General features: G+C 48.3%; 1 protein-coding gene across 1 annotated transcript; it reads right to left on the bottom strand.

Moving 5' to 3' along the window:
• Positions 1–18,436: 18,436 nt before the first annotated feature.
• MGME1 (mitochondrial genome maintenance exonuclease 1) lies at positions 18,437–25,902 on the bottom strand (the record flags this gene model as incomplete). The annotated part of the gene is given in 6 exon segments (XM_079719140.1): positions 18,437–18,632; positions 19,232–19,364; positions 22,068–22,287; positions 23,573–23,588; positions 23,590–23,606; positions 25,392–25,902. Coding segments are annotated over 6 exon segments (1,059 nt in total). The 3' UTR covers positions 18,437–18,470.
• Positions 25,903–26,176: the final 274 nt, after the last annotated feature.

The raw sequence follows: 26,176 nt of genomic DNA on the forward strand, positions 1-26,176 counted from the left end.
CGGGAGGGATTGACTTGTAGGAGGTGCCGATCAGCTGTGCCTGGGCGCTGCCGGGGCGGAGTGCGCAGGTTCATTTCCACTCTGTTTTTTTTTGTTTGTTTGTTTTGTTTTTGTTTTTTTTGCGGTACGCGGGCCTCTCACTGTTGTGGCCTCTCCCGTTGCGGAGCACAGGCTCCAGACGCGCAGGCTCAGTGGCCATGGCTCACGGGCCCAGCCGCTCCGCGGCATGTGGGATCTTCCCGGACCGGGGCACGAACCCGTGTCCCCTGCATCGGCAGGCGGACTCTCAACCACTGCGCCACCAGGGAAGCCCCATTTCCACTCTGAAAGTCAAGGAAATCTTTCTTTGGGAACGTTTGGGTGGTGAGGCCATTTTCTTATTTCCTCCCTCCCATCCATCATCCTCCCTTGCTCCTCTCCTCTCCTCCCCCGTTCCCTCCCACCTTCTCTCCCTACTTCTCCCCTCTGCCCCCTCCCCCCCCGCCACCACTGTGGGCAGGGCCTCATGCCAGGATCCGGGCAGTTTTAAGTGGTACATCCCGTAACTCGGCGTTTCTTTGCCGAGTCAGCACTTTTTTCGGAAGAAAGGGAGGGAGGGAGGAAATAAACCCTCTTTCCGAGCACCTACGATGCACCGGGCACTGAGCCAGGCACCCCTCGCTGCATGATGTCCTCTAGAGCACTCCTGGGGGGTCAGCATCCCTGTGCCAGGTGGTGGGGGGCAGGGGAGGCAACCACAGAGGCCGTCGGCCGGGCTGGCCGCTGGAGGAAGGGTCCAGGGCCCCTAAATCTGGTCAGAACTCCTTTTTCCCTCCCTCTCCCCACCCTCCCTTCAAAAAGGAAAGACAAGGCCTCAGGTCCAACGTTGGCTACACCAGAGGCAAACGTGAGACTAGGGCAGGCTTTGGGGGATCCTCACCCCTCCGGCTTCTCTGAAGGTAAGACTCAGTGCTGCGGGCCAGCCTGAGGTGCCACCATGGGTCCTGCTCTGCTGCATCTGAAGGTCTGGGTGTTTGGGCCGAGGCTGCAGTGCCACGTGGTCTAAATGGCCATGTTCCAGTATCAGCAGTGGCAGGGTTGCCCTTGGGACCCACAGTGGCATGTGGGGTGTGGTGGTTGCCCAGTGCAGCCTCAAGGGACACAGCCAGTGCTGAGGGCTCAGCCCTGGTCCAGTGGGCAAACTGGGTTGTGTCTCAGCAGTTGATACAGGGGAGAGAGGCTACAAGGTGGCTGATTTGCTTTCCTCAGTCATCTGGCATTCCTGTAAAGGAATATCTCAATGACTGGCTGGGCCAGCTGGCCTGTGGCTGGTTTTTCATAGGGAATTGTGAACTAGCTGACGTGGTGTTCTCTTTAGGGTCAGATTTTTATTAAACAGAACTCTTCTGGTGGCATGTGACAGAAACTCAGTTTAAAATGACTTTAACAGAAAAAAAGAATGTATTAGCTGTAATGTCTAGGGTTTTTCCAGCTTCAGGGGTGGCTGGATCTAGGTGCTTAAATCATATCATCCTTTATCTTTCTGTCTTTTATCCAGTTTTCCTCCAGGTGGCTTCTTTCTCAGGCAGATTCAAGTGGGGGCTGGATGGCCATCCACTGCTCTGGACGTCTGTACAGCAGCCCAGCAGAAGGGGGGTTTATCTTTTAGCCAAAGATCCTGGGCTGATGCTTCCTGTGTCTGACTGGCCCCGTCTAGCTCTTGTCATCACCTCTCCCCTCCAACCCTAGCCAATCACTGTGCTCTGCTGGCCAGGCCTGAGCCATGTGCTCCTGCCTCCTCCGAAGCAGGGCTGGAGAGAGCAGGCTGGCTACACCTCTGGCTTGGGCGGGGGTGGGAAAGTGCTTCCCCAGCAGAAAGCAGGGTGCCGTGCCCAGGGAGGAAATGGAGGTTGGGTAGGTGTACCAGCTAAGACAAGGCACAGCTGCTGGAACAAAGATTCCCAGCATGTGGTATGGCTTAAAGAAGAGAGAAGGGTGTTTTTTCCTCACCTAGTGGCTCTGGGTTGGCCAGAGCCATACAATCACTCAGGGACTGGGACCTCTTTTTTAAAAAAAATAAATTTATTTATTTATTTAATTTTGGCTGCGTTGGGTCTTCGTTGCTGCATGCAGGCTTTCTCTAGTTGTGGTGAGCGGGGGCTACTCTTCGTTGCGGTGCGCGGGCTTCTCATGGCGGTGCCTTCTCTTGTTGGGGAGCACGGGCTCTAGGCGTGTGGGCTTCAGTAGTTGTGGCTCGTGGGCTCTAGAGTGCAGGCTCAGTAATTGTGGCACACGGGCTTAGTTGCTTCGCGGTATGTGGGATCTTCCCGGACCAGGGCTCGAACCCGTGTCCCCTACATTGGCATGTGGATGCTTAACCACTGCGCCACCAAGGAAGTCCTGGAACCTCTTTCATCTGTTGCCCTGGGACCTTGTGAACATGTGCATGGTTGCAGCTGGGGTTCTGGTTTTCAGCCAGTAAGAGAATTGTCCTGGTTTGGTTTCCTCCAGAAGCTGCTTCTGAGTCAAGAGTTCAAGTTCAAGTTGCTGGCTTAGAAGGTGATCCCAGAAAGCAACAGATGTAGGGAGGTGGGGAAGTGGGACAGGAAAAGAAAGACAAAGAATGCAGGGACTGTAACCGGAGAAGTTACTGATGTGGGCAGTTGGAGCTTAATCCGAGAGGGGATTGCTGGGAGACAGTTCCCCCACAGGAGGGGCATAGCAAGCCATGGTCCACTAGCTCCCCATGCCTGGGGGTTTGGTTGAGGGTGCTGGCGTTGGGGGCATTCATTTCTGGGCACTTCCAACCTGCCCTCTGCACTGGCCAGGCATGCTTCCTGTGCCAGGAAAAGCCCTCAGGCAGAGTTCAAGGGCTTGGCCGTGAGCAATCTTATATACCAACCACATACAGCAGATGCTGAGGGGACCTGGGTGGGGCAGCCCTGGGTCTGGTACAGGTGTGGACGGGTCGCACCCACCCTCTGAAGCTGCTGCCCGGACGTGGCACACAGCCCTTCCACTCACATTCCAGGGTGAGGATTTTGCCACGTTACCTGGGGGGCAGAAAAATGCAGCTTCTCAGCCACAGGCTCTTGTATGCCAGAGCGAGGGACGGATTACGGGAGCAACTCGCGGTCTCTGGCGTGGCAGGCAAAGCCAGCTGACGACCACCCGAGCCTCTGACCCCCTCCTCCTCCCAACCCTGTTTGTTTGTCCTGCTCTCAGCCAGTTGTCAGGAAATCCAGCTACAGTGTCCAGGGTCATGATTTAGGGCACTGGTTCTCAGGTTGGCAGCCCTGGAACCTTAAGTCTGTAAGTGGTGAGGGTGGAGATGGATGAGCTATTGTCAATATCTTCTGTCCCTCATTGGAAACCATCTACTAGCTTGTACGAACTCCACCCAGCAACGTCTTTGCTTTTGGTTGGTGTTAGGTCAGCACCTAGTATGGAAACTGATTCTTGTGCTCATCAGAAGTGCCCCTGGTGGTTTGTTTCAGAGAGAGGGATCTGTTATCAACCTATGTGCTTTATTTGGTTGATGTCTTAGGTTGGGTTCCTTGAAGCAGCCTGAGACAGGGAATCTAGGGTACGTGATTTACTGGGGGAGGCTCTCAGGAGAAACCAGTAAGGAGGTGAGGGATGCAAGTTACAACAGAGAGAAACCAGGCAAGGCTGTGGGTTCTGCTGAAGTCTAGCCTCAGCCCAATCCCAGGGGGAGCTCTGGAGTGTGAGGTGCCATGGACAGTGTCCCGCCGCGAGGCCAGGGGCCGGCCATTGGCTGTGGCTTATCCCTGGGGGTGGGGAGGGGGAAGGCAGGACCACCGGCTGTTCAGCAGCCAACCCTTTTGGAACCTGGGGATGGTTCACGTGGAGGTTTCCAGGGTGAGGGAGGGAGAAATCACAGGAGTGGATTCTTAGGGGTGAAGGAGATTGAGGTCCAATAGCTATACTTTGATAAGGGCCCTCTTTGGGAGCTAAAGGAGTGAATCACTTATTGCAAATTATGTGGTGTTTGGGGGGGGAAATAAAAAATGTTTTTAAATGTATGCAGAGAAATGTCTTCCCCCCAGATTCGTTTCTCATCTGCCAAACCTCCTCTACTGTCATCATCAGCCGCTCTTAGCTTCTTGTGTACCTTTCTTGAGTTTCTTTACTCATATAGAAACAAATAGGATTATATGTATCCTTGTTCCCCACTGCTGTTTTTAAAATTAACGTATAGCATTATGCATACTCTTTGGAACCTTGCATTTTTCTTTTTTGAATTTTATTTATTTTTTATTGAAGTATAGTTCATTTACAGTGTTGTGTTGGTTTCTGGCGTACAGCAAAGTGATTCAGTTATACATATATATTCTTTTTCATATTCTTTTCCATTACAGTTCATTAAAAGATATTGAATATGGTTCCCTGTGCTATACAGTAGGACCTTGTTTATCTATTTTATATATAGTAGTTTGTATCTGCTAATCCCAAGCTCCTAATTTATCCTTCCCCCCTCCATTTTTCTTTTAATAATACATCTAGTAGCTCTTTCCATAGTAGTACAAAAAAGTGATCTCATTCTTCTTTATAGCTATCTATTATTGTATTGTATGGATGTACCATAACTTAGGTTATCTGTCTTCTACTGATGGACATTTATGTTGTTTCCAAAGTTTTGCTACTACGAAGAATGCTACAATGAGTAACTCTGTACATATGTGATTTCACATATGTGCAGACATATCTGTGGGATAAATTCCCAGAAATGCAATTATTAGGGCTAAGGGTGGACCTGCCATAACATTGATCAGTATGGCCCAATTCCCCAGCATGGAGATGTACTAATTTTTTTTTTTTTTTTCGGTACGCGGGCCTCTCGCTGTTGTGGCCTCTCCCGTTGTGGAGCACAGGCTCCGTATGCGCAGGCTCAATGGCCATGGCTCATGGGCCCAGCCACTCCGTGGCATGTGGGATCTTCCCGGACCGGGGCACGAACCCGTGTTCCCTGCATCGGCAGGCGGACTCTCAACCACTGCGCCACCAGGGAAGCCCGAGATGTACCTATTTGATTAGCAGTCCCACCAACAAAGTGTGAGACGGCCCTTCTCCCCACCACCCTGCTGACCTTATATTGCCATGGTTTGGGATTTGGACCAATCTGATAGGGGAGAAATAGTTTCTCAGTGTAATTTTGTTTTACGTTTTTCTTATTCTGTGTGAGAGAAAGAGGTTACATGGCTTTTCATATGATTAAGGGCTGTTTGTAATTCCTTTTCCTGGGAGCTGCCCGAATGCCCATTTTTCTGTGGGGTGGTTGGTCTTTTTTTCTGCCCAACCTGTAGGAATTTGTTTTGAATATATCGGGAAGTTTTGTTCTTTGTGGTCGAAGTTGCTGGTTTTCTCCCAGATCGTTGTCATTTATTCTTCAATTTTGCTCATGCTGTTTTTTTTGTTTTGTTTTTTGGTTTTTTTGGGGGGCCAAGCAGAAGTTTTGTGATGTTTATGTAGTTTGAATTGATCCATCTTTTTCTTTTATGGCTGCTGGAGACCGAGTCATACTTAGAAAGGCCTTCCCACTCCAAGGTTGTACCGGAATCCTGTCAGGCTTTTTTCTAGGACTTTAACGGTTTCATTTTATCACGTATAAATCTTTGATCCATTTGGACTATTTCCTGGCGTATAGTGGGAGGTATGGATCCAACTTTATCATTTTCCAGATGGCTGACAAGAGATATTTTTTAACAGGGAGCTGGTCCAAAACACACCAGAAAACACTGTCTTCAGGAAAAGGTCTTATGCCTCAGCAGAAGGTATTGCAAATTATAGTGAGGAGCCGTTTTCTTTAATTAGCAGAGATTCATTTGTTCAGCGAATATTAACTGAGTGCCCACTGTGTGTTCGGTACTTTTCTAAAAACTGAGGCTGGAAGAAATGGACCCAAGTCCTTGCTCTCCAGGAGCGCCCGTTCTCCTGGGGGGAGACAGATAAGAAATAAGCAAATATAGACTATGTGGTTTTTTTTGTTTGTTTTTTTGTTTTTTCGGCTGCACTGTGCAGCTTGTGGGATCTTAGTTCCCCGACCAGGGGTTGAATCCAGGCCCAGGGCAGTGAGAGCACCGAGTCCTAACCACTGGACCGCCAGGGAATTCCCCTATGTTAACTAGTATAGAAAAAAAAAAATTTGGTGTTCCAGTTACTATGGCTGTAAAAACTGTGTCAAAACTTCGGGGCTCTCTGGGGCAGGCATTGGGACAGGGCACAGCACAGGGGCAGAGGGGATGGCTCTCTGCTCCAGGGCGTCTGGGCCTGTGGCCTGTCGGAGGGCTCGTTCACTCGTGCATCTGGGGGCCGATGCTGGCTGTTGCCTGGGGTCTGGATTCCCCTCGCTGTGGGCCTCTCCTTACAGGGTCTCTCTGTGGGTTTCCTCCAACGTGGTGGGTGCCCAGGGGCGTGTTCTGAAGCCTCCGGAGTCCTGCAGGGTCACTTCTGACGCATTTTATGTCAGAAGCGAGTCCCTAAGGCTGGTTCACATGGAGGGGAGGGAAATGAGTCTCCCTTTTGATGGGAGGAGTGGTTCTAGAAGAGCTTATGGGAACCATCCATGTTGCTACAGCCCTTTTTAGCAAATGGAACCTGCCACCTACAGCAAGGAGGCTGGGACCAGGATGGACAGGAGATGTTGGTGGGGAGTGTTGGTGTTTTGTTTCTGGGGGGGCAGGGACGTGTGGCCTGGAAGAAGTGAGGGCAGAGGGAAGATCAAAGGCCGAGGCCGGGAAGCAGGAGTGCGTGGGGCGAGTGTCGACAGGTCAGGGAGGTTGGGGGCAGCCGGCGGCCACTGCAGGCCGTCGTGAAGACATCAGCTTTTCTTCTGAATGAATCAGGAAACCATTGAGAGCTTGGAGCTGAAGAGTAACCAGATCTCACTTAAGTTTGAGCGGACTGGCCGTGGCTGCTGTGGGAACAGATTTGGAGGTGGGAGACCTGGGTGGAGGTGGGGAGGCCAGCTAGGAGGCCACTGCAGAAATAAAGGCAGGACACAAGGAACGTTTGGACCAGGGTGATGGTGGAGGAGGTGGCAGGAACGTCCAGATGCCGGATATGTTTTTGAAAGTAGTGCTAACGGGGTTTGTTGATGAATTGGATGTGGGTTATCGACAGACCATACAGCTTTCTTTGTCTGGGGCAGTTCCAGCATATATATGAACGGCACGATCGTCACCCTGGTGATGAGAAAGAGAGAGGAGTCAAGGATGGCTCCAGAGTTTTTGTGCAAGAGTCGCAGTGCCATTTACTGAGGTGGGGACGACCAAGCCTGAGGAGCTGGGTTGGGGAGGGGTGGGGTCAGGAGTTCCGGTTTTGAGCTTTTCAAGTTGCTGATGAGCCATCCACGTTGCCTGGGAAGGTGGGAGCTCCCTCTTGAGGTCGGAGGTGGAGATGGGAACCTGAGCCTCGCTGGAGCAGAGAGCGAGAAGCCACAAGGCTGGATGCTGTCCTTCCAGCGAAGAGAAGCACCGCGGGCACGTGGGCACGCCGGCGTGGAGGTTAGGGAGTGAAGGGGGGACCCAGTGATGGGACTAAAAAGCAGCTGTCATCGGACAGGAGGGACGCGGTGGAGGCAGTGGGGCGGGTGCACCTTCACGGGTGTTTTCTGTCACCGGTGGGCACCTGCTCATCCCTTTGAACGAAACCCTCAGTTGTGTGTATTTCCTCATCTTCAGCGAAGGACTGTGAACACAATCCGATCTGTTACGAGTGACCTGGTCACTTCATAAACGTCGCCTGCGGTCAGACCGTTTGTGTGCAAGCCTTGGCGAGGTGCCGTGGCCCACGGGCTGCTTGTTCCCGCGCCCTGCAGCCCAGGCCATCCCACCTGCCGCTGCACGAAGCATCTGCCCTCCCCCCGGCCGTCACTTTCTCCTTGTCCTCTCACCGCGCCTCCTGCTTTCATCCAGGACTTGTCTGATGACCAGCTCGCGGGGCACCCTGGAATCGCAGGTGACGTGGGGGCTGTCCTGTGACCTTTGGTCCCTGTTTAGGCTGCTTTCCTTACTTCTTCATTTTCCCTGGATAATTGCTTCCTGGAAGGTGACTTTTGGATAAGCGGAGTGAACTGTAAAAGTTATTCTGATTCACCTGGTTATACAGCAGCAACTAACACAACAGTGTAAAACAATTATACCTCAATAACGATGTTAAAAAAAAAAGTTATTCTGGGTTTCCCTGGTGGCACAGTGGTTGAGAGTCCACCTGCCGATGCAGGGGACACGGGTTCGTGCCCCGGTCCAGGAAGATCCCACATGCCGCGGAGCGGCTGGGCCCGTGAGCCATGGCCGCTGAGCCTGCGTGTCTGGAGCCTGTGCTCCGTAACGGGAGAGGCCACAACAGTGAGAGGCTCACATACCGCAAAAAAAAAAAAAAAGTTATTCTGCTGCCAACTTCATTATGTTGTTCAGTGTTTACTAGGCAGCCCCACCCCACATGTCTCAAATGTCATGTTAGACCCGGGGTGGGGGCTGCAGGGAGTGACCCATTAGTTCACTCGTACAAGTATTAGTCGTGGGCCTACAGACAAAGCGGGCAAAAAACCCTGCCTGTCTGGTTACAGTACATTTTGATTTACAGAAGGTAGGACATAGATAAATTAGTGAAACATGGAGCGTGTAGGGGGCGCTCGGTGCTGTGGAGTCACCCAGCAGAAAAGGTGCCTGCGAGAGCCGGGTGGTGGGGGGCTGTGGGTGAAACAGGTAGTCCTGGGCCTTGGTGAGATGACAGGGAGTCTGCACCCAAAAGCTCGGGATCCAGCAGCATCGAGATCACATGACTGTTGTGGGTCAGGGCATGTCCAGTGCTTCCCGTCACGCCGAGGTCAACTCCCTGCTCCCCTTCCGTGGCCCGCAGGCCGCCCCCTGACCTCGTGGCCCAGCACTCAGCTCCAGCCTCGGTGACTCTGCTTTCCTCTCACACCCCAGGCACAGTCCTGCCTCAGGACCTTTGCACGCCCTCGACTGCCACATGTCTCTCTCCTTCACTTTATTCTGGTCTCTGCTTGAATGTTGCACAATCAATGAGGCCTTCTGGGTGGCCGGCCCCCAGCGCTGTGTCCCCTGTGCAGCCCCCTCCCACGCCGAATCTGTGTTGGCCCCGTGACACTAACCAACACTGTGTATCAGAGGTGATGCTGTGCTACTCCAGGCCTAAGCCTGAAGATGGCCTGGCAGCTTCTGCTTTTGAATTTGGGGAGCCCTGAGCTGCCACATAAGAAGTCCGACTACCCTGATGGAAAGGCTGTGGGAAAGGCCACATGGACAGGCCACCCAGAGAGGGAACAGCCCTGAGACTGCATGGAGAGAGGGGCCCAGTTCTCCTGACATCCCAGCAGAGCCCGGGCTTCTTGCTATCCTGCCAGGACACAGATGTGTGAATGAATCACCCTGGTCGTTCCCACCCAGGGAAGCCTCAGATGACTGTAGCCCCAGTGAAACTCCACGGGGTGGGGGGGTGGGGGGGGCAGAAGAACCACCCAGCTGAGCCCAGTCAGTCCACAGAATCTTGAATGATAATAAATTGATTGTTTTCATCACTTAGTTTTGAGGCGGCTGCAAATAACTGGAGCCCTGCCCCTGGCCACCCACTCAAATTGCAGCCTCTGTCTCGATTTCCTTTCTTCTGCATTATTTTTCTTCACAGCACTTGAATTTCCTGACATTTATACATGCATTTGTTTACTATCCATCTCTCCCACTGCCCTGCAATCTCCATGAGGTGGGAATTTTGTTCGTTCTGCTCACGGCTTTATCCCTGGAGCTGAGGACAGTGCCTGGTTCATAACAAGCCCTCCATACATACTTATTGAATGGATGAGTTGATTAGTATCCCCTCTTCTGAGATCAAAATGGCCTTGGTTTTAGAATGATCCTTTTCCTCTAAGAAAAAAAATCCAATCGTCAGCTCATAAGGGCACACACTGTTCTGTGAGTACCTCCTGTAACTGACCTTAGGCATGAGAATCTGCACATTTTTATTGAACTCCTGCTACACGGAAGACTGCTTGGAAAACTAACAGATAAACATTTAAAAATAAAACAGCAACTTTAAACGAATCCAGTTGTGAGTTTGGAGAATCCCCTGTGTTCCCAAAGTGGGGACAAGAAGCAGTAGGTGATGGGAAGCCAGCCAGAGGAAGGGATGGAGGTACCAGGCACCAGGTACCAGGTAGGAGATGCATGGAGGGCTGCTCATGCCTCCCGGGGCCCGCCCCGCACATCCCGCCACGGAATAATCCCCCAGAGAGGCCTCCCGGGCCCCAGAGTCCAGCCTCCTCTGCAGAGGGCCTGAGTCCTGCGGCTGCCACCACGGTCCACACAGTTGCTATTTCGGGTCTCTCCTTGGTTCCATCCGCCTGACGTTTTCTCATCGGATTCCAAGCCCAGTGCACCATTTTAGCTGACGTGGGGGAGTGTTTCGTGGGGACAGCAGATGGATGGGATGACAGCTAGCAGGCTGGTGAGGACAGCTGGGAAGTGCTTCTCCTGTGCCCGAGCTGTTGGCTGTGCACGTGCCCATTGGAGTCTGGACGTGCCTTGGGAGCAGCAGCCTGCGCTGGGGACGCCGTGCGAGCTGCTTCCATGTCCTGTGCTGCTAAGCATCCTCGTCCATTCATCCAGTCGACCAACTAACTCACGGACTGACCCGGCAGCAGACCTGAGACGGTGGCTTATTTGCCCCCAGGAAATGTGAGGTGGTTGTGGGGAAGTGAAACACAAGAGAAGAAAGCCTGGGGTTAACCGGGAGCAGGTTACCGCAGTGGGCAACTGGGCCTCAGCCCCACTGCGGGGCTCAGGGCACCCCGAGGGGTTGGGAAGCTGGGCTCTTCACCCACCACCTCCTGTGCTCCACTGGCTGAGGGTGGACCCCTGGGCGTTACCCTCGTGGAATTCGGTCTGCCTGCAGCCCGACGAAACCTCCAGGCAGAAGTTCTCAGGTTCTTACTAAGATGCCTTAGTCAGCTCGGGCTGGTACAACAAAGTACCATAAATAGGGTAGCTTAGAAACAACAGAGATGTATTTCTTACAGTTCTGGAGGCTGCAAGTCCAAGATAAGCGTGGTAGCATGGTTGGGTTCTAGTGAGGGTCCTTTTCCGGGTTGCAGACAAATTCTCGCCAAATTCTCGTGTCCTCAGATGCCAGGAGGAAAGCAAGCCAGCTCTTCTTCCTGTAAGGCCACTAATTCCATCATGAGGGCTCCACCCTCATGACCTAATCACCTGCCGAAGGCCCCACTTCCAAACACCATCGCATTGGGATTGAGGCTTCAACATACGAGTTTGAGGGGACACGGCCCATTGCATCATGGTTTGGAACAGCGAGCGCTGAGGGGACGTGGACAGGGCGAGGCAGGGTTTGCTACACCGACCAGCACTGCCTGTGCGTCCGCTGCAGGTGAGGTGTGGGGCCAGACCTGGGGGCAGAAGAAACACAAACCGTCTAGTGGGGGCAGTGGCTGTATGAGCAGACGAAGTGAACACTAACGCAGAGGCCTGGCTCAGATGCCACAGGAGGCAGACCACACTGAGGGCAGTGAGGAGCTTCGCAGGGCAGGGGACGTGAGCCGGCTCTTGACAGCCGCATGAAGTTCAGGGTCATGTGTGCGTGGTCAGCCGCTCACAGCGTCTCTGCCTCGCGTGGCGGCTGCCTTCTGTGAGGCTGGACGGCTGGGATACTTGCTCCCCAAGGCGTTCAGCAAAGGGGGCTGGGCTCAGGCAGCCCCACATCCCAGGGTGACACCTTTGGTGCCAGGTGGGGAGGGACAGCAGCCCAGTGGCCCTGGTGACCAATCAGAGGGTCCTGGCATTGGAAGTGGTCGGAGAGGCCCCTGGCCCTGCCTCCTTGCCCAAGTCGTGTCTGGCTGGCTCCTTGCTTTTAAGACCACACGGGTGGGGAGTGTGCCCACGCTTTGTCACCTGTGCCAGTGATTAAGGAGCAGACCGTCCCTTCCTTGCGCCCACGTCTTCATGCCTGGTCTCAGGGAATATCCTTATGACCTGCTCTGTTTACACAGTAGCTTACAGATTAAGAAGCAAAGTGACATACATGCTCATGATCGGTTCTTACAGCCACTCCGTAAGGCAGGTAAGAAGTTATTAGCTTTGGGAAACCAAGGTTTCGCAAATGCCAACGGATGGACCCGGGGTGACGTAGCCAGGACGTGGCAGGTCCAGGAGGCACACCCAGGTCCTCGTCCCATGTGTCTCCCTCGTTTTAGAGCCCCCCAGAGGCCCAAGGGCCGTCACAAGGGTGGGAGGGGGCTAAACAGGCCATTCTCTCCCTCTGGTCTCTGGTCCGGCCTCAGCATTTCCCAGATGGCTTGAGACCATTTTGTGTGCTGCCCATGTGCTGCTCTAAATAACACAAACACGCAGTGAAAAAGGCCTCTTTTCTCTCCGTATTGAGAAGAAAACCGCTGTAGGCTGTACCTTTTGGCCCTTCTTTTGCTCGAATACCCTCTTTAACCAAGAGAAAGCAGGCCTCAGATTTGGCCTTCGGAAAGCAAGGGATCTGAGTTAGAATGAATAGCACTGTTTTGTTTTTGTTGTATTTATTTTATGGCTACCTTCTGTTTACAGCAAGTCATAGCTGTTTTTCAAGGTGGTGGTGAGATACAGTTTGCTTTTGAAATAAATTTCTTTAAATAAGAAGAGTGAACCTGTTGAAAGAAAAACATCGTGTAAATAATTGTCTAAGTGGAGACTTCCCTGGTGGCGCAGTGGTTAAGAGTCCGCCTGCCAATGCAGGGGACACGGGTTCGAGCCCTGGCCCGGGAAGATCCCACATGCTGTGGAGCAACAAAGCCTGCGCACCGAAACGAAGAGTAGACCCCGCTCGCCGCAACTAGAGGAAGCCTGCTCACAGCGCCGAAGACCCAATGCAGCCAAAGATAAATAAATAAAATAAATAAATTTATTTAAAAAATTGTCTAATGGCCCTCACATGTGGTAAAAGACCTGGTGGTGGCACAGGAGTGACTGAAGTTTAGGAAATACTCGTACCCAATAGATTAAACGTCTTCATTATTCATAACAGTAAAACAGTTACTATTGAGTATCGGTTATATGCCAGGGACTTTAAATTTGTTATTTCTAATCTTTATAAAAACCCTATGAAGTAGTTATTTTTTTAAAATAATCTTTTACTTTTCTTTTTTTAATTTATTTTATTTTTTGGCTGCATTGGGTCTTTGTTGTTGAGCGTGGGCTTTTTCTAGTTGCAGCAAGTAGGGGCTACTCTTTGTTGCAGTGTGCAGGCTTCTCATTGTGGTGGCTTCTCTTGTTGCAGAGCATGGGCTCTAGGCACGCGGGGTTCAGTAGTTGCGGAGCGTGGGCTCTAGAGTGCATGCGGGCTCAGTAGTTGTGGCACACAGGCTTAGTTGCTCTGCAGCATGTGGGATCTTCCCAGACCAGGGATCGAACCCATGTTCCCTGCATTGGCAGGTGGATTCTTAACCACTGGACCACCAGGGAAGTCCTAGACTTTGTTTTCTTTTTTCAACCTTCACTATCCCATTCATTTAGTGACAGTACTGACTTAAAGACATGTTATATGACATCTCAGCAACACTGCTTTTTTGACACCCTTATCTTCCGTGGAACATTTTTGTACAGATCTGTTAACAGGTATCTCTGTCTTTGATGAACAGTATCTAACATTTTCGTGCGATCATCTTCCTCAGCTGTGATCTTAGAACTCTTCACAGCGGACAGTCCAAGGCCCTGGCTTGGAAGGATGTTTCACTGGGGCTCGGCTCAGCCCTTGGAGGCAGTTTGCGGGCACATCCCTGATGCCCACCTGCTCCTGAGCCTCCTCCCCTGGGGGATGAGGGTCGCTCAAGGAAAGCCTGCCCGGCTGGAGCCACAGAATCCTGCCACTTTATAAACAGCCTCGTTCCTAATCTACTTCCCTGCTCCTTTCTGAGCCAGCGACCCAGTCCACTGGCTGGAAGATTCTGTCCAGAGCTGTGCAGACGGGTCTCCATGCCGCTGCACCAGGAAAAGTGAGGACAAGATCACAAGCTGCTTCAGAAGGGAAGAGAAGAACTCTCACACAGTTGCTTCAATTCAAACCAGCTGTGAGTGACTAAAATGCCCAGTTTATCCCGAGGTATACGTGGGTCCACTCGCATTTGGCTCTAGGCCCCTGACTGCAGTCCACTTCTCCCACCACTAGATGGCAATCCTGTTTTTTAAATTAATTAATTAATTTATGTATTTATTTTTGGCTGTGTTGGGTCTTCGCTGTTGCGCGCGGGCTTTCTTTAATTGCGTCCAGCGGGGGCTGCTCTTCGTTGTGGTGCGCGGGCTTCTCACTGCAGTGGCTTCTCTTGTTGCAGAGCACGGGCTCCAGGTGCGCAGGCTTCAGTAGTTGTGGCACGCGGGCTCAGTAGTTGTGGTGCACGGGCTTAGTTGCTCCGCGGCATGTGGGATCTTCCCGGACCAGGGCTCGAACCCGTGTCCCCTGCCTTGGCAGGTGGGTTCTTAACCACTGTGCCACCAGGGAAGCCCGGCAATCGTGTTTTAAAGCAGATTTTATTCAAGCAATAACACTGTTGAAGTTAAAAAGTAAAAAATAACTGTTTTCACCCCATTATGTTGGCATAAGTCTTAAACCCTTTTGTGAGTGAAGATGAGGGAAAGCAGGACGTTTCAGCAGCCACTGGTGGGCGCGTGAGCTGACATCACAGTTGTCGGGGGACTGGGCAGTGATGCTCATGCCCTGCACGTCCTGGGACCCGGCAGACATGGCAGGTTTCACCCTTGATAAGGACGAGGATGGCCAACATGTACTGTGTTCCTGCTGTGTGCCAGGCACGAAGCCTCATTCAATCCCCACAACTCTAAGAAGTACTATTATTTCCCCTCAATTTACAAATGAGGAAGTCAGCCACAGAAAGGTCAGGTAACTCGCCCAAGGTCACAGAGCTCATAAGTGGCAGAGCCACAATCCACACCCTGCTTCCACTGTGCTGCACACGGCTCTTGTGTTCCAGGAAACAGGTACACGTGGGGGTGCTCACTGAAGCACTGTCTGCAGCAGAGAAACACTGTTGGTCTAACAGCCCACGGGCGAGACCGTAAAGCACAAGGGGACAAGGCAGAGCGCTTGGGAGGCGTGCGCTGGGTTTAGTGGTGGTCAGCCTGGATGATCTCAGAGACTGATGTTGAGACACAGCAGTAAAAACCAAACACGGCAATTAGAACTGTGTTATTCATGACGACCAGCACAGGTATAAGTAGTGAGACTATAAAAGGATACGCTCGAAATAGCGCACCCCGTTTATGATGGTGTTTGTCTCAGGGGAGAGGCAAGTGGGATTAGGGAAAACGGCTTTTATCTGTAGTGTCTAGTATCTTTTTTATCTGTCTCTCTCTTCCTCCCTCCCTCTTGAGCAAAAAGGAAAAACCTCAAACCCTACTCTAACTCAGAGTAGCATTTTATGATTGATCTTCACAAACACATTTCTTTTCTTTTTAAAAATATTTACTTGGCTGCACCATCTTAGTTGCGGCATGCAGGATCTTAGTTGCAGCATGCAGGATCTTAGTTAAGGCATGTGGGATCTAGTTCCTCGACCAGGGGTTTAACCCGGGCCCCCTGCACTGGGAGCGCGGAGTCTTACCCACTGGACCACAGGGAAGTCCCCATGAATGCAATTCTTACACCTGACAGCTGTGACTGTCAAGGCAACAGGTGAGCCTTTGCTCAGGCAGGGTATCTCCCCAGAGATTCCCCCAGGCTCCCTCCTCGGGTGTAAATAGCTCATGAGTTCAGCAGGTTAGACCTCCAGCCACAGCACATCTTTGTTAACCTGGAAAAGAGGGATGGAGGGAAAGCGGGGGAGCCCGGGAGAGTCAGTTCTGCCTTTTACTTAGTAATTGATTGGTTTGGTTTAAGACAGTGCTTTTCTTTAGGACACCAGCTCCAAACTGAGGCGTTTCTTTAAACATAAAAGTTCCAACTGTTCCCTTGCTTCGCTTTTTGTATGTATGAGGAGGGTAGGGTAGGTTACAATCAAATATTTGATTGCTCAGGTGGAAAGGTCAGTGATTAAAACAAACATCCTCCCTCCAACTTCTTCTAAAGCTTTAGGCAAATTGGTTACCTAGAAACACAATGACTTATGACTAACCCACCTCTTGTATTGACCAGGGTCAACACATATGAAACCATAGGTCATTTGTTGACAAGTTTTCCTAGAACTCTGAAAGGTTTATAGAGGTTCATGTTCCCAGATTAACAGGGGCTAATGGCTTTGAGCAAGAAGCCAGGTCTGAGGGGAAAAAAATTGAAAATGGTTTTTAGTGCCAGCATGGAGCTTTTGCCAGCTGCCAAATGCATTAATAAGAATGTGTAGGGAATTCCCTGGCGGTCCAGTGGTTAGGACTCTGCACTTTCACTGCCAGGGCCTGGGTTCAATCCCTAGTCGGGGAACTAAGATCCCACAAGCCACACAGCCGGGGGGTGTGGGGGGGAAGTGTAGAATTGCAGAGGAAAGGTGGAATAGCTTGGCGTGCAGATAGCTTTGACTCTAACAGATTGCCTCAAAGCTCAGGACGGTACGGCTCTGTTCTGCACTTCTGTGAGGAGGCCTCCTCAGAAGAGCAATGTATACTTCCTTTTACAAATACTTTAATTATGCTCTATTAGAGGATAATCTCTCCGTCGCAAATCCTGTTTCCCTTCCCTGGAGTTTAATATGTCACATCGCTTAGGGGAACAAGTGGTTCCAAATATTAGGGACACCCACGGTAGTTCTGGAAGCGCTGTGACTCGTGAGAAACCTCCTCTTCTGCCGTAGTAGTGAGACAAGCTCTTTTCAGTTGACCGTCCCCGCTCGGGGGACTGAGCCTCCTTCACTGGTGAGCCTCAGGCGTGTGGCGGATGCAGGGAGGAACCGGTGCAGTTCCGGGGGCCTTAACTGTTTTCACTCCCACCACGCCTTCCCGGTCGGACTGAGGGTCTTTCATGGTACAGTTCGCGCCACCTCAGCTTGGGAGACTTGGGACAGAGTGACAGGTCCGATGTGTGTTTATCTTAAGCCGAGAGAACCTGCTGGGTCTGGGCTCCTCAACTCTAGGGTGAGGCTTGGTGGAGCAGTGGCCACACCTGCTGGCACAACTCCGAATGCTCTCACTTGGTTTCTGACTTTGGAAACTACAGGCTACAGGAATATACGCTGCTTGAAAAATATGTGAGGTGTGTGGAGTCAACACCAGGTCTCCCTCAATCCTCCCCGCTCCGACCCGAAGCTTACTTTCCGTGTGAGGTGACCGTGGTCAAGGGCACCTCCTTCGTGTGTGCATGTACATACAACACGCCCCAGAGCTACTGGGTCAATGGTAAAATTCTGAATTTAAAAACAAAATCTAAACAATTCCAGGTTTGTGAAATCACTCTATAAATGCACAAATTTAAATAAAAAGCAAAACCAAAAGCCTCATTCCTTAATCACATCTTATATTTTATTTCTTATAATTAATGGCTAATGAAGGAAAAAAGTGTTTGTGGCACCCTACTATTTTAAGACAGCAACTGTAACTTAAATGCTAATCTACTCCATAACACAGGGAGCCTTCCCCCAGGGCTGTAGTGGGTGTTTATTAAGTTTCCTGAACCCAGGGGCAACTAGTCAGTTTTATTACTTATCAAACATAGGAAAAAATTACATGTTATTATTGTTTCCCATAGCTGGAAAATTCCACATACAATACATTTTCTCCATGCACACAATCCCTCGACTCAAGCCAGAAGCTAGCTACCAAAATACCTACAATTACGATTCTCAGACTGGAGCCTGGCTGCTTCTGAGGGTTATTTGGTGGGATGCCAAGGGGCACTGCCCACGATAAGGTGAGTATGCTCCATCTGTCCAGAGAGCAATGTCTACCTGAGGCTAAGGAATCATGTTTATTTTTCAAAAATGTCAAATGGAAGCTTTTTCCCCCAAATGAAATACAGGGAACCACATACATAAAACAAGTTTTAGGAGCCGGCACTAGCAGCAGTAGTTGGCTGATACGAATTCTCACTGCACACATACCCTAGAGGTGCGCGCAGCCCTCCCCCATGGCGTGCCCAGGAGAAATGCTCGGCACACCAAGCCTCACCGCCCTGAATCTCTCAGTTCAAAGACTGGGCGTCCTGCCTGGGACACAGAAAGGTCTATGGGGGTCCAAGAGCCGCCAACACTGTGCCAGTGTTGCTTGCCCTTTTTTCGGGTAAATGCTAGTCAGAGGTAGCAGAGCTGGTCTTTTATGTGCTAAAGTCCAGCTCTTTAAATTTAACTTTTGTGGCTTTGCCTTTTTGGTTGCAATAAATTTCAACAAATTACTAGTTCTGCTTGTGTTACTGCAGCTCTCAGACCCTGTGGCACCTCGTTCCAGATCACAGCAAACAGCGATACATGTTCCCAAACTTTGAGAAAGCCCTGAACGTTCCCACACAGCTTCCTGCCCTTAATCTAGTTTCCGAATATTCTGGTTCTTTTCCTTCTTTGTATATTCTTCTAGTCGAAGAAGCCACTTTGCCCAGTACTGGGAGCAGAGCTCTGCGTCCATGAAGTGTGGGTGGGCAGGGGACCCGTCTTTGTAGGCAACCACAATCAAGCCGCACTGAACCTAGGAAGGAACACAGGGCAATTCCAGCATCTCCACAGTAGCAACAGAGTTGAGGTCCATTTCCTTCTTACTCCAGGGCACACTCAGAACAAAACAATCTACAGTAACAGCTCCTAACTCAATTTCTTTCTTTTTTTTTTTTGCTGTGTCTGGGCCTCTCACTGTTGTGGCCTCTCCTGTTGCGGAGCACAGGCTCTGGACACGCAGGCTCAGCAGCCATGGCTCACGGGCCCAGCCGCTACACGGCATATGGGATCTTCCCAGACCAGGGCACGAACCCGTGTCCCCTGCATCGGCAGGCGGACTCTCAACCACTGCGCCACCAGGGAGGCCCCCTAACTCAATTTCTAAGATGGCTTGATGAAAGACTGGCCCAGGATACATACGAACACAAAGATGACAGTTAAGACGCTAAAGAATGGACTGTGATCATTAAAGAACTATTAACACCAACAAAAAGCCCAGGAAGAGGGGGAAAGTGCTTTTTAAAGTGGTGGAAGGACAGCAACAGAGTAAGCAGTGGGTTACAAACAGAATAAAAGGAGCTATAACCCAGCATCGAGCAAAGCTTTAAGTAAGTGGAGGCTCCGCGTCCTGACCTGAAAGCTGTAGTTGATGTCATGGTTTATGGCACCAACATACGCCACGACTTGCAGCGGGTTGTCAAATGTATTTTGGATGAAAGGCTTTCGCTTCTCCGATGTCTTCCAATCAATCACACACAGCTTGCCCCTAAAGAGAAACCAAAGGAAGCCCTTGAAGGTCTTACACATAGTTTGCTACTTGTCACCCAATGACTGTTGCTTCTATTCCCCACATTCCAAGGAGACAGCTCTCCTGAGCTTTACTTAGGGTTGAAGAGGTGTGACGTTCTTTCCTTTGAGCCCCTCATTCAGGTCAGCCACGAGGTATGACGGAAGATGCTTCCTAAGTGCACCCATGGGAGCTGCAGGTGCGGGCCCAGGTGCTAGTGCTGGGAAACAACTTCTCCAGCACAAGCTTCTAAACTTTCTAGAAGTTTCTTTGGACCTCCATGGTTTAACAGTTGACAAGGGAATTGAAACTATTATTATCTTAGTTGATTTGGGTTCAAACGTCTATCAGAACGAACCACAACAGACCAGTAGCAAAGTCCCCATCGTAAAGGACTAAGCATCGTGGTGCCTCAGAAACCAAAGCTGGAGTTCAAATCCATCAACACTTAACAGGCACCAACTATATGCAGAAATACAAAGAAGAAGACCTGGTCCCTGTCCTAAAAGTTTATATACAGGGTAGAGATATTACTATTAGGGATATTGGGAGAATAGAAAAATTCCTGCCACTTTTTTTTAGTTAAATAACCAGTACATCCCCCACCCCCACCCCATCCCGGTGGACTTTTACACTTGCCAAGCACAGATGTCAAAAGGGCCGCAGGGCGGGTGCACTGAGAACTGGTGATTCTCAAAGGGCTCTATCTGCTCACTTCAGCTTCAAAACCAGCAGTTTAGAGGGAGATTTGCACAGAGTTACCTTTCTGTCACCGTAGCCCTAGATTACAACTTATGCAAGGTATTTATAAAATCTATAAAGTCTAGAATAGCACCGTCTGAAGAAATAAAATGCGAGCTACACACATCATTTAAAATTTTCTAGTAGCTACATCCAAAAAGAAAAAAGGTGAAATTTTAATATTTTATTTAACCCAACGTGTCCAAAATATCATTTCAATATATAATTAATATTGAAAAGTTATTAATGAGATATCTTACATTCTTTTTTGTACGAAGTCATTGAAATCTAGTTTGTATATTTACAGCATACCTCTGTTTGGACTGGCCACAGTCATGTGCTTAATGATGGCCTTTTATGGCTAAAGGCTACTCTACTGGACAGTGCAGGTATACAGGTAACATGTCATCTTTATAACTGTTTTCTATTGCTGTAGAGCTTGACAATCTATGCAAATGAAGAGAGGGCCCCAGCATCCCCAGAGCACTACGATTCCCAGTTCTCTCTCTTGAAAAAAATCAAAATAGGCTACAGTAAAGACTTCTGCCATGTACCACTGTTTCTAGCAATGTACTATAACTTGTAGAACTTAATAACATGGAAGAAAACTTAGTAGTATAAACCCAAATTAAAATTGCAATGAGACAGTCCACAAATAGCTCTTTAACAAATAAAAAGAGCTAATTTATTTTGCTCAGCCTAATTTATTTTGAAATGCAGGCTGAAATGATGAAACAGTGTTAAAACGCATGTTCCCTGTGGCCCCGCAATTTCCCTTTTAGGTCTGTACCATAGAGCAATGGTTTGCTATCCTGGGTGCAAGTGACACATGCCTGGAAAATTTAAGAAGTATTCACACCCAGGCCTACTTCAGATCAACGGAATTTATCCAAACCTCACATATCATTCACCAAAACAAACAAACCAACGAACCCATGCACCTGCCGAGAGAAACTCACGACAGAATAGGAGGAGACACAGTCATTGCTGTAGTTTGTAACTGAAAAACTAGAATAACCTGAGTGCTCCCAACAGGGAACTGGATATGGTTCATTCATACCCAACAGCAGTTAAAAAGAGAGAATAGGATCAAGAGAGAATAGGATCAAAATAATGTTGCTAACATTTACTGAGTAGATAGTGTGCACTTTAAGTACCGTACAGGGAATGTCTCATTTAACGTCTGTAACAAACCTATGAGGTAGGTACTATTATTTGTCCTATTTTACAGATAAACAAATTGAGGTACAGAGAAGCCAAAGCCAAGTAAGTAGCCCAGGGTTAAGAAGAAAAGCCAGAAACCAAACTCAGGCAGCCTGTCTCCAGAGCCCAGTAACTTTTAACTGGGGTTCCAAGGGTTTCACTCACAGATTTTCCCCTTATCCTGTTGTATCGCTCATATGCTTTTTTCTTTTTTTTTCTTTTTTTTTGGAATAGGGGTATCTGCAGGTTATATCTACCCTTGAAATCTGGAGTAAGTGGTGAAAACAGTAACAGAGCAGCAATTTAAAAGCCACGGGAAGCTTTATTAAGCTCAGAGTTCCTATCCATGTCAATCACTGCCTGGAAGCCAGGCAAAGAGTTGATTTTCAGGGCCAACAGATCAAGGTGCTGTTTTTAGGGAAACAGGAAAGAAAATGCAGGAATCAAATTGGATCTTATGGCTGGTACTTTGCTTGGGGTTGGGGCGGGGAGGGGAGGGGAACATGCTGGAAAACAGGCCATCCTAGGGATACTGGGAAGTTGTACCTTTTCTCCACGAAACACTTTGACTTCGGAATGTAGATTTACAAGGATGAGATGGCTCTTACCTGATGTGACTTTACAGAGGCCACACCTTGAAGCAGGAATTAAAAGGAAAAACTAGCATTGGAAGGGAACCATGTGTCCCACCCAGAATGAATTCACCTCCACACTTGATGTAAAAAATTGAATACTTACTGATAATCAGCTACACAGTCCAGCAGACCTACGTACTTTAGGGTCTCATGTTTAACAGCACTTTCCAGAGCCTGCACTCCACTGACATCTCTCAGAACATGCTGGATACTTTGGATGTAGCCAGATTTGAGGAGATTTTCATCAGGTTCTTTTAAGTTCCTCTGGGGTGACAGTATGCTTTCCAAGGCTTCATGAAACCGTTTCCCTTGTAAAAACATGTCTGAAAAGAAAATCGGGGAAAAGGAAAACAACAGCAATAACAAAAAACTCCCAAACAAAGCTAATACTAAGGAACAGATACTCTATAAAACTCTCAACAATCAAATTAAAAATTACATGAATTACCTTTAAGTGATAACCCCTAAGACTTGTGAAATACACTAAGAATGCACTTTGAAAACAAAAGGGCCTAGAAGAGCCTAGATAATAAGATAGATTAAAATGAAGTATTTCTAGTAGCATTAGGTCAAAGCTAGAATTGAAGATCTGGGGGCTACAGGACCACACCTAGTGAATTCACACAGAATTTAAGTGTCCGTTTAATTTAGGTAACCAGTAAGTTAACTAGCTGTGATAGTTATTAGACATTTAGGGAACTGTGCTTGTTTACAGTTCTTTTTACAACCAAATCTTCATTGTGAACATAGGTGGAGGCATCCTTTTACCAACAGGCTTAGTGACTGGCAAAGAGTGAAAATCAAGGCACACACTAATGTTGTGGGATTTGGGGCAGAGGGGAGGAAAATATATGACATTCTTCTCCTGCACTTTCTTTTAGGGCAAGAACAGCCTAAGACAGTGGCTCTGTCCTGAATTTTTTTTCCTCATACACTATTTTTTTGGCCTCCATGTAGCATGTGGGTTCTTGGTTCCCTGAGCAGAGATCAAACCCGTGCCCCTTGCAATGGAAGCGTGGAGTCTTAACCACTGGACCACCAGGGAAGTCCCTTCTCATACACTTTTAAGAAAAGAGGACACAAACATATTCAACAAATGCAAGAAACACTACATATTCACTTGACTCTTGATAAGGGAAGGAGCCGAAAGAAAGAAAAAGAGGGTATTGCTGTGCTAAGCAGTGGCCTTGGCGCTTTCAAACTGTTAACTTTCGAACACAACAACCTGGCAAGATACGGATCATCACCCCCATTTTAATGAAGAAGGCCTAGGTAGTGCTGTTAATTTGCCCCAGGCACCAGAGCGTAAGGTCATTCTGGTCCCTCACACAGCAGAGTGAGAGATGAAAAATCAAGGACCATCAGTAAGATACACACAGAAACAGAGCAGGAGCTATACATGCTTGGAGACAGACCCACAGAAAATGAGGAAAACCATCTCATCTAATGAGGTAATGTCAAACCATATTACCTTTGTCAAGTATTTTTTACAAAGATTTTGAAAGGTCAGTTCTACCATTGGCAAAAAGTGGAATTGCTTCAGGGAAATTACTTGGAAAGTGAGGTGAAATTCAACTGAGGAAATAAGTTATTCTACTCCAAATTTACTTGGCTTAATTGGACTTATTAGCACATAAAAGGCCTACAAATTTAAGACTTATGGAATTAAAACCTAGGGAAAAGAAGAGCAGTATTTATCTACAGACTAGCTTTACTGAAGCAGAACACAAACATGTTAAAAACATGAAGGAAAAAAATTCGTTTATCAACAGCCAAGCAAATAGACAACTCATTCCCCACTGCAGTCTTAACCCCAGGGAGGTCTTCATATGTAAGGGGCAACAAACATGGGATCTGGGTTACAGAATCCCTTAGGATTGTAAAGCTAAGAACATTAAACATGATTAAACTTGTGAAAATAAATCTTAAAAGATTCAAGAGTTATTGCAGATAGCATCAAGTCAGAGTATTCACTCAATAAATTAAAGGAATAAAAGTTAAATATTTTCAAGTCCCAGTAAATAAAATGTATTAAAAAAAAAAACCATGAGTCTCCTATATTCTGATTGACAGCGTGGATATTTTAGAATTAAAAAAGTCAGTGTAGGACTTCCCTGGTGGCGCAGTGGTTAAGAATCCGCCTGCCAACGCAGGGGACACAGGTTCGAGCCCTGGCCCGGGAAGATCCCACATGCTGTGGAGCAACGAAGCCCGTGCGCCACAACTACTGAGCCTTCGCTCTAGAGCCCTCAAGCCACAACTACTGAGCCCACGTGCTACAACTACTGAAGCCTGCGCGCCTAGAGCCTGTGCTTCGCGACAAGAGAAGCCACCGCAATGAGAAGCCCGCGCACCGCAATGAAGAGTAGCCCCCGCTCACCGCAACTAGAGAAAGCCCGCGCGCAGCAACGAACACCCAACGCAGCCAAAAGTAAATAAAATAAATTTATATAAAAATAAAAGGCAATTAGCTCCTGCATATAGTCCTTGCCCCAGGGAGCCAAGGAATTTACATGGGGCTCCGACCGTGACCATTTTGGCCTTGTCCAAGTGCCACCTAAATACTTAATATTTTTCTTTAAAACACGTGACCACAGGTTTAATGTGTTATGCATACACACAGGTCTTTTCTAAGATGCCTCAAAATAAGTGCATTGCTCTTAAATTAAAAATTAAAGTGCTTGTGTACCACGAGGGGTACATGTACTGCTCTCTGGGAAGCATGGCCTAAGGAATGCTCAGTGTAAAACTTAGCTTCAACAACTATAATCCTGATGGGGGACCAGCTAAGTCTCCTGTACCATTGGTCTTTTCTTTCATCTTGCTTTTGAATGGAATCTATTTTAAGAAAGCTATTCTCTCTTGTCTAAGAAGTTAGTGAGTTAGGAGTTGAAGGCTGAAGTTTATCAATTCTCAGTTCCTAATGAAGAACATCTGATCATCTCAATTTACTAAGACCTAAATACAGATCACATGTTCTGGCTTATTGACCATCTTTAAATTTATGGGTCAGTCTCTGATGATAAGCAGAGCAAGCGGGTATTTACTAGATTCTGAACAGAATGCCTAGCAAACAACTAGAATTCCATTATGAGGCGATCGACTCTCCCATAATCAAACAAAACAGGCAATTCTAACACTTAAGTTTGTAGCTTATAAAATAAATGAATTTCATACATCTTTAGTCAAAGTACTTGATCTCTGTGCTTCAATTTCATCTGTGAAATGGGGATAATAGTATCTGTGCTTCATAGGGTTGTCATGAGGATTGAGTTAATATATAAAAAGTACTGTTAATACTAATTATCATTTGAAAGTAGTTTCTCACTAGTTAACGTTAGAAAAAGAACAACTCATCCTTTTGACACTGGTGCTCTGTGTTCTGGAAAACATAATAACCATACAGAATCAGGATTAAGAAAATTACTTGAAGTATATTCTGCAAAGCCATCCTCTCCCAGTTCCAGAATCATCCGACGTTTCCACCTCTCCAAACAGGAAATCTGTTCTGAGGTCATGGTCTGCTGAAGGATTCGGGTCACACTTGGTATCATATTCCTTTGCAAAGGGATTTTCAAAGGAATTGTAGGATCACTTGTTGCATTTGGTTTTCCGCTTTTCTCTGGATTGAAGAGAGGACACCAGTTTCGTGGAACTCCTGCTTCTTCTTGCTTTGGGGCCTTACACTTCCTCACAGGTCCGTAGAGTAAAGCATCTTCCTCAAACAAAGACTGTGGCGGCTGAGCATGGCCTCTGAATGACAAGACAGACCTTACTAAATCAGAGTACTTTTCTTGGTCCACTTCTTCATAAGGGTTCACTTTTTTCTTCCGGCCACACAAATAAGAGGAAGTGGAGAAGACCACACGGGGGGCTGGTTCTACAGAAAACCCCTTTGAACTTTTAAGCTGCCTGCAGATGGTCTGAAATACCTTCATCTTTAGATATTTTTCCACTTCCCTCTAGTCCTCTTGTAATGTCGAGGACCTTTTTAATTTTGCTTTCCTATCAAAGAGAAAAGTGGTGTTAGATATCAAATGTGTTAAATATTTGAACCATCAAAGCAAAAGCTGCAACAGTATGATATTGCACATTAAAATTGTATTCGGTAAGTTTTTTCGACATGTTTAACAGAGGAAAACAAACCTGACTCCATACTGAATCTATTACTTTAGCTCTAACCTTTGTGCCCTGTTGCAGGGGGCTTAGTCT

The sequence above is a fragment of the Hyperoodon ampullatus genome (assembly GCF_949752795.1).
Source record: "Hyperoodon ampullatus genome assembly, chromosome: 14".
In the NCBI taxonomy this organism is placed as follows: domain Eukaryota; kingdom Metazoa; phylum Chordata; class Mammalia; order Artiodactyla; family Ziphiidae; genus Hyperoodon; species Hyperoodon ampullatus.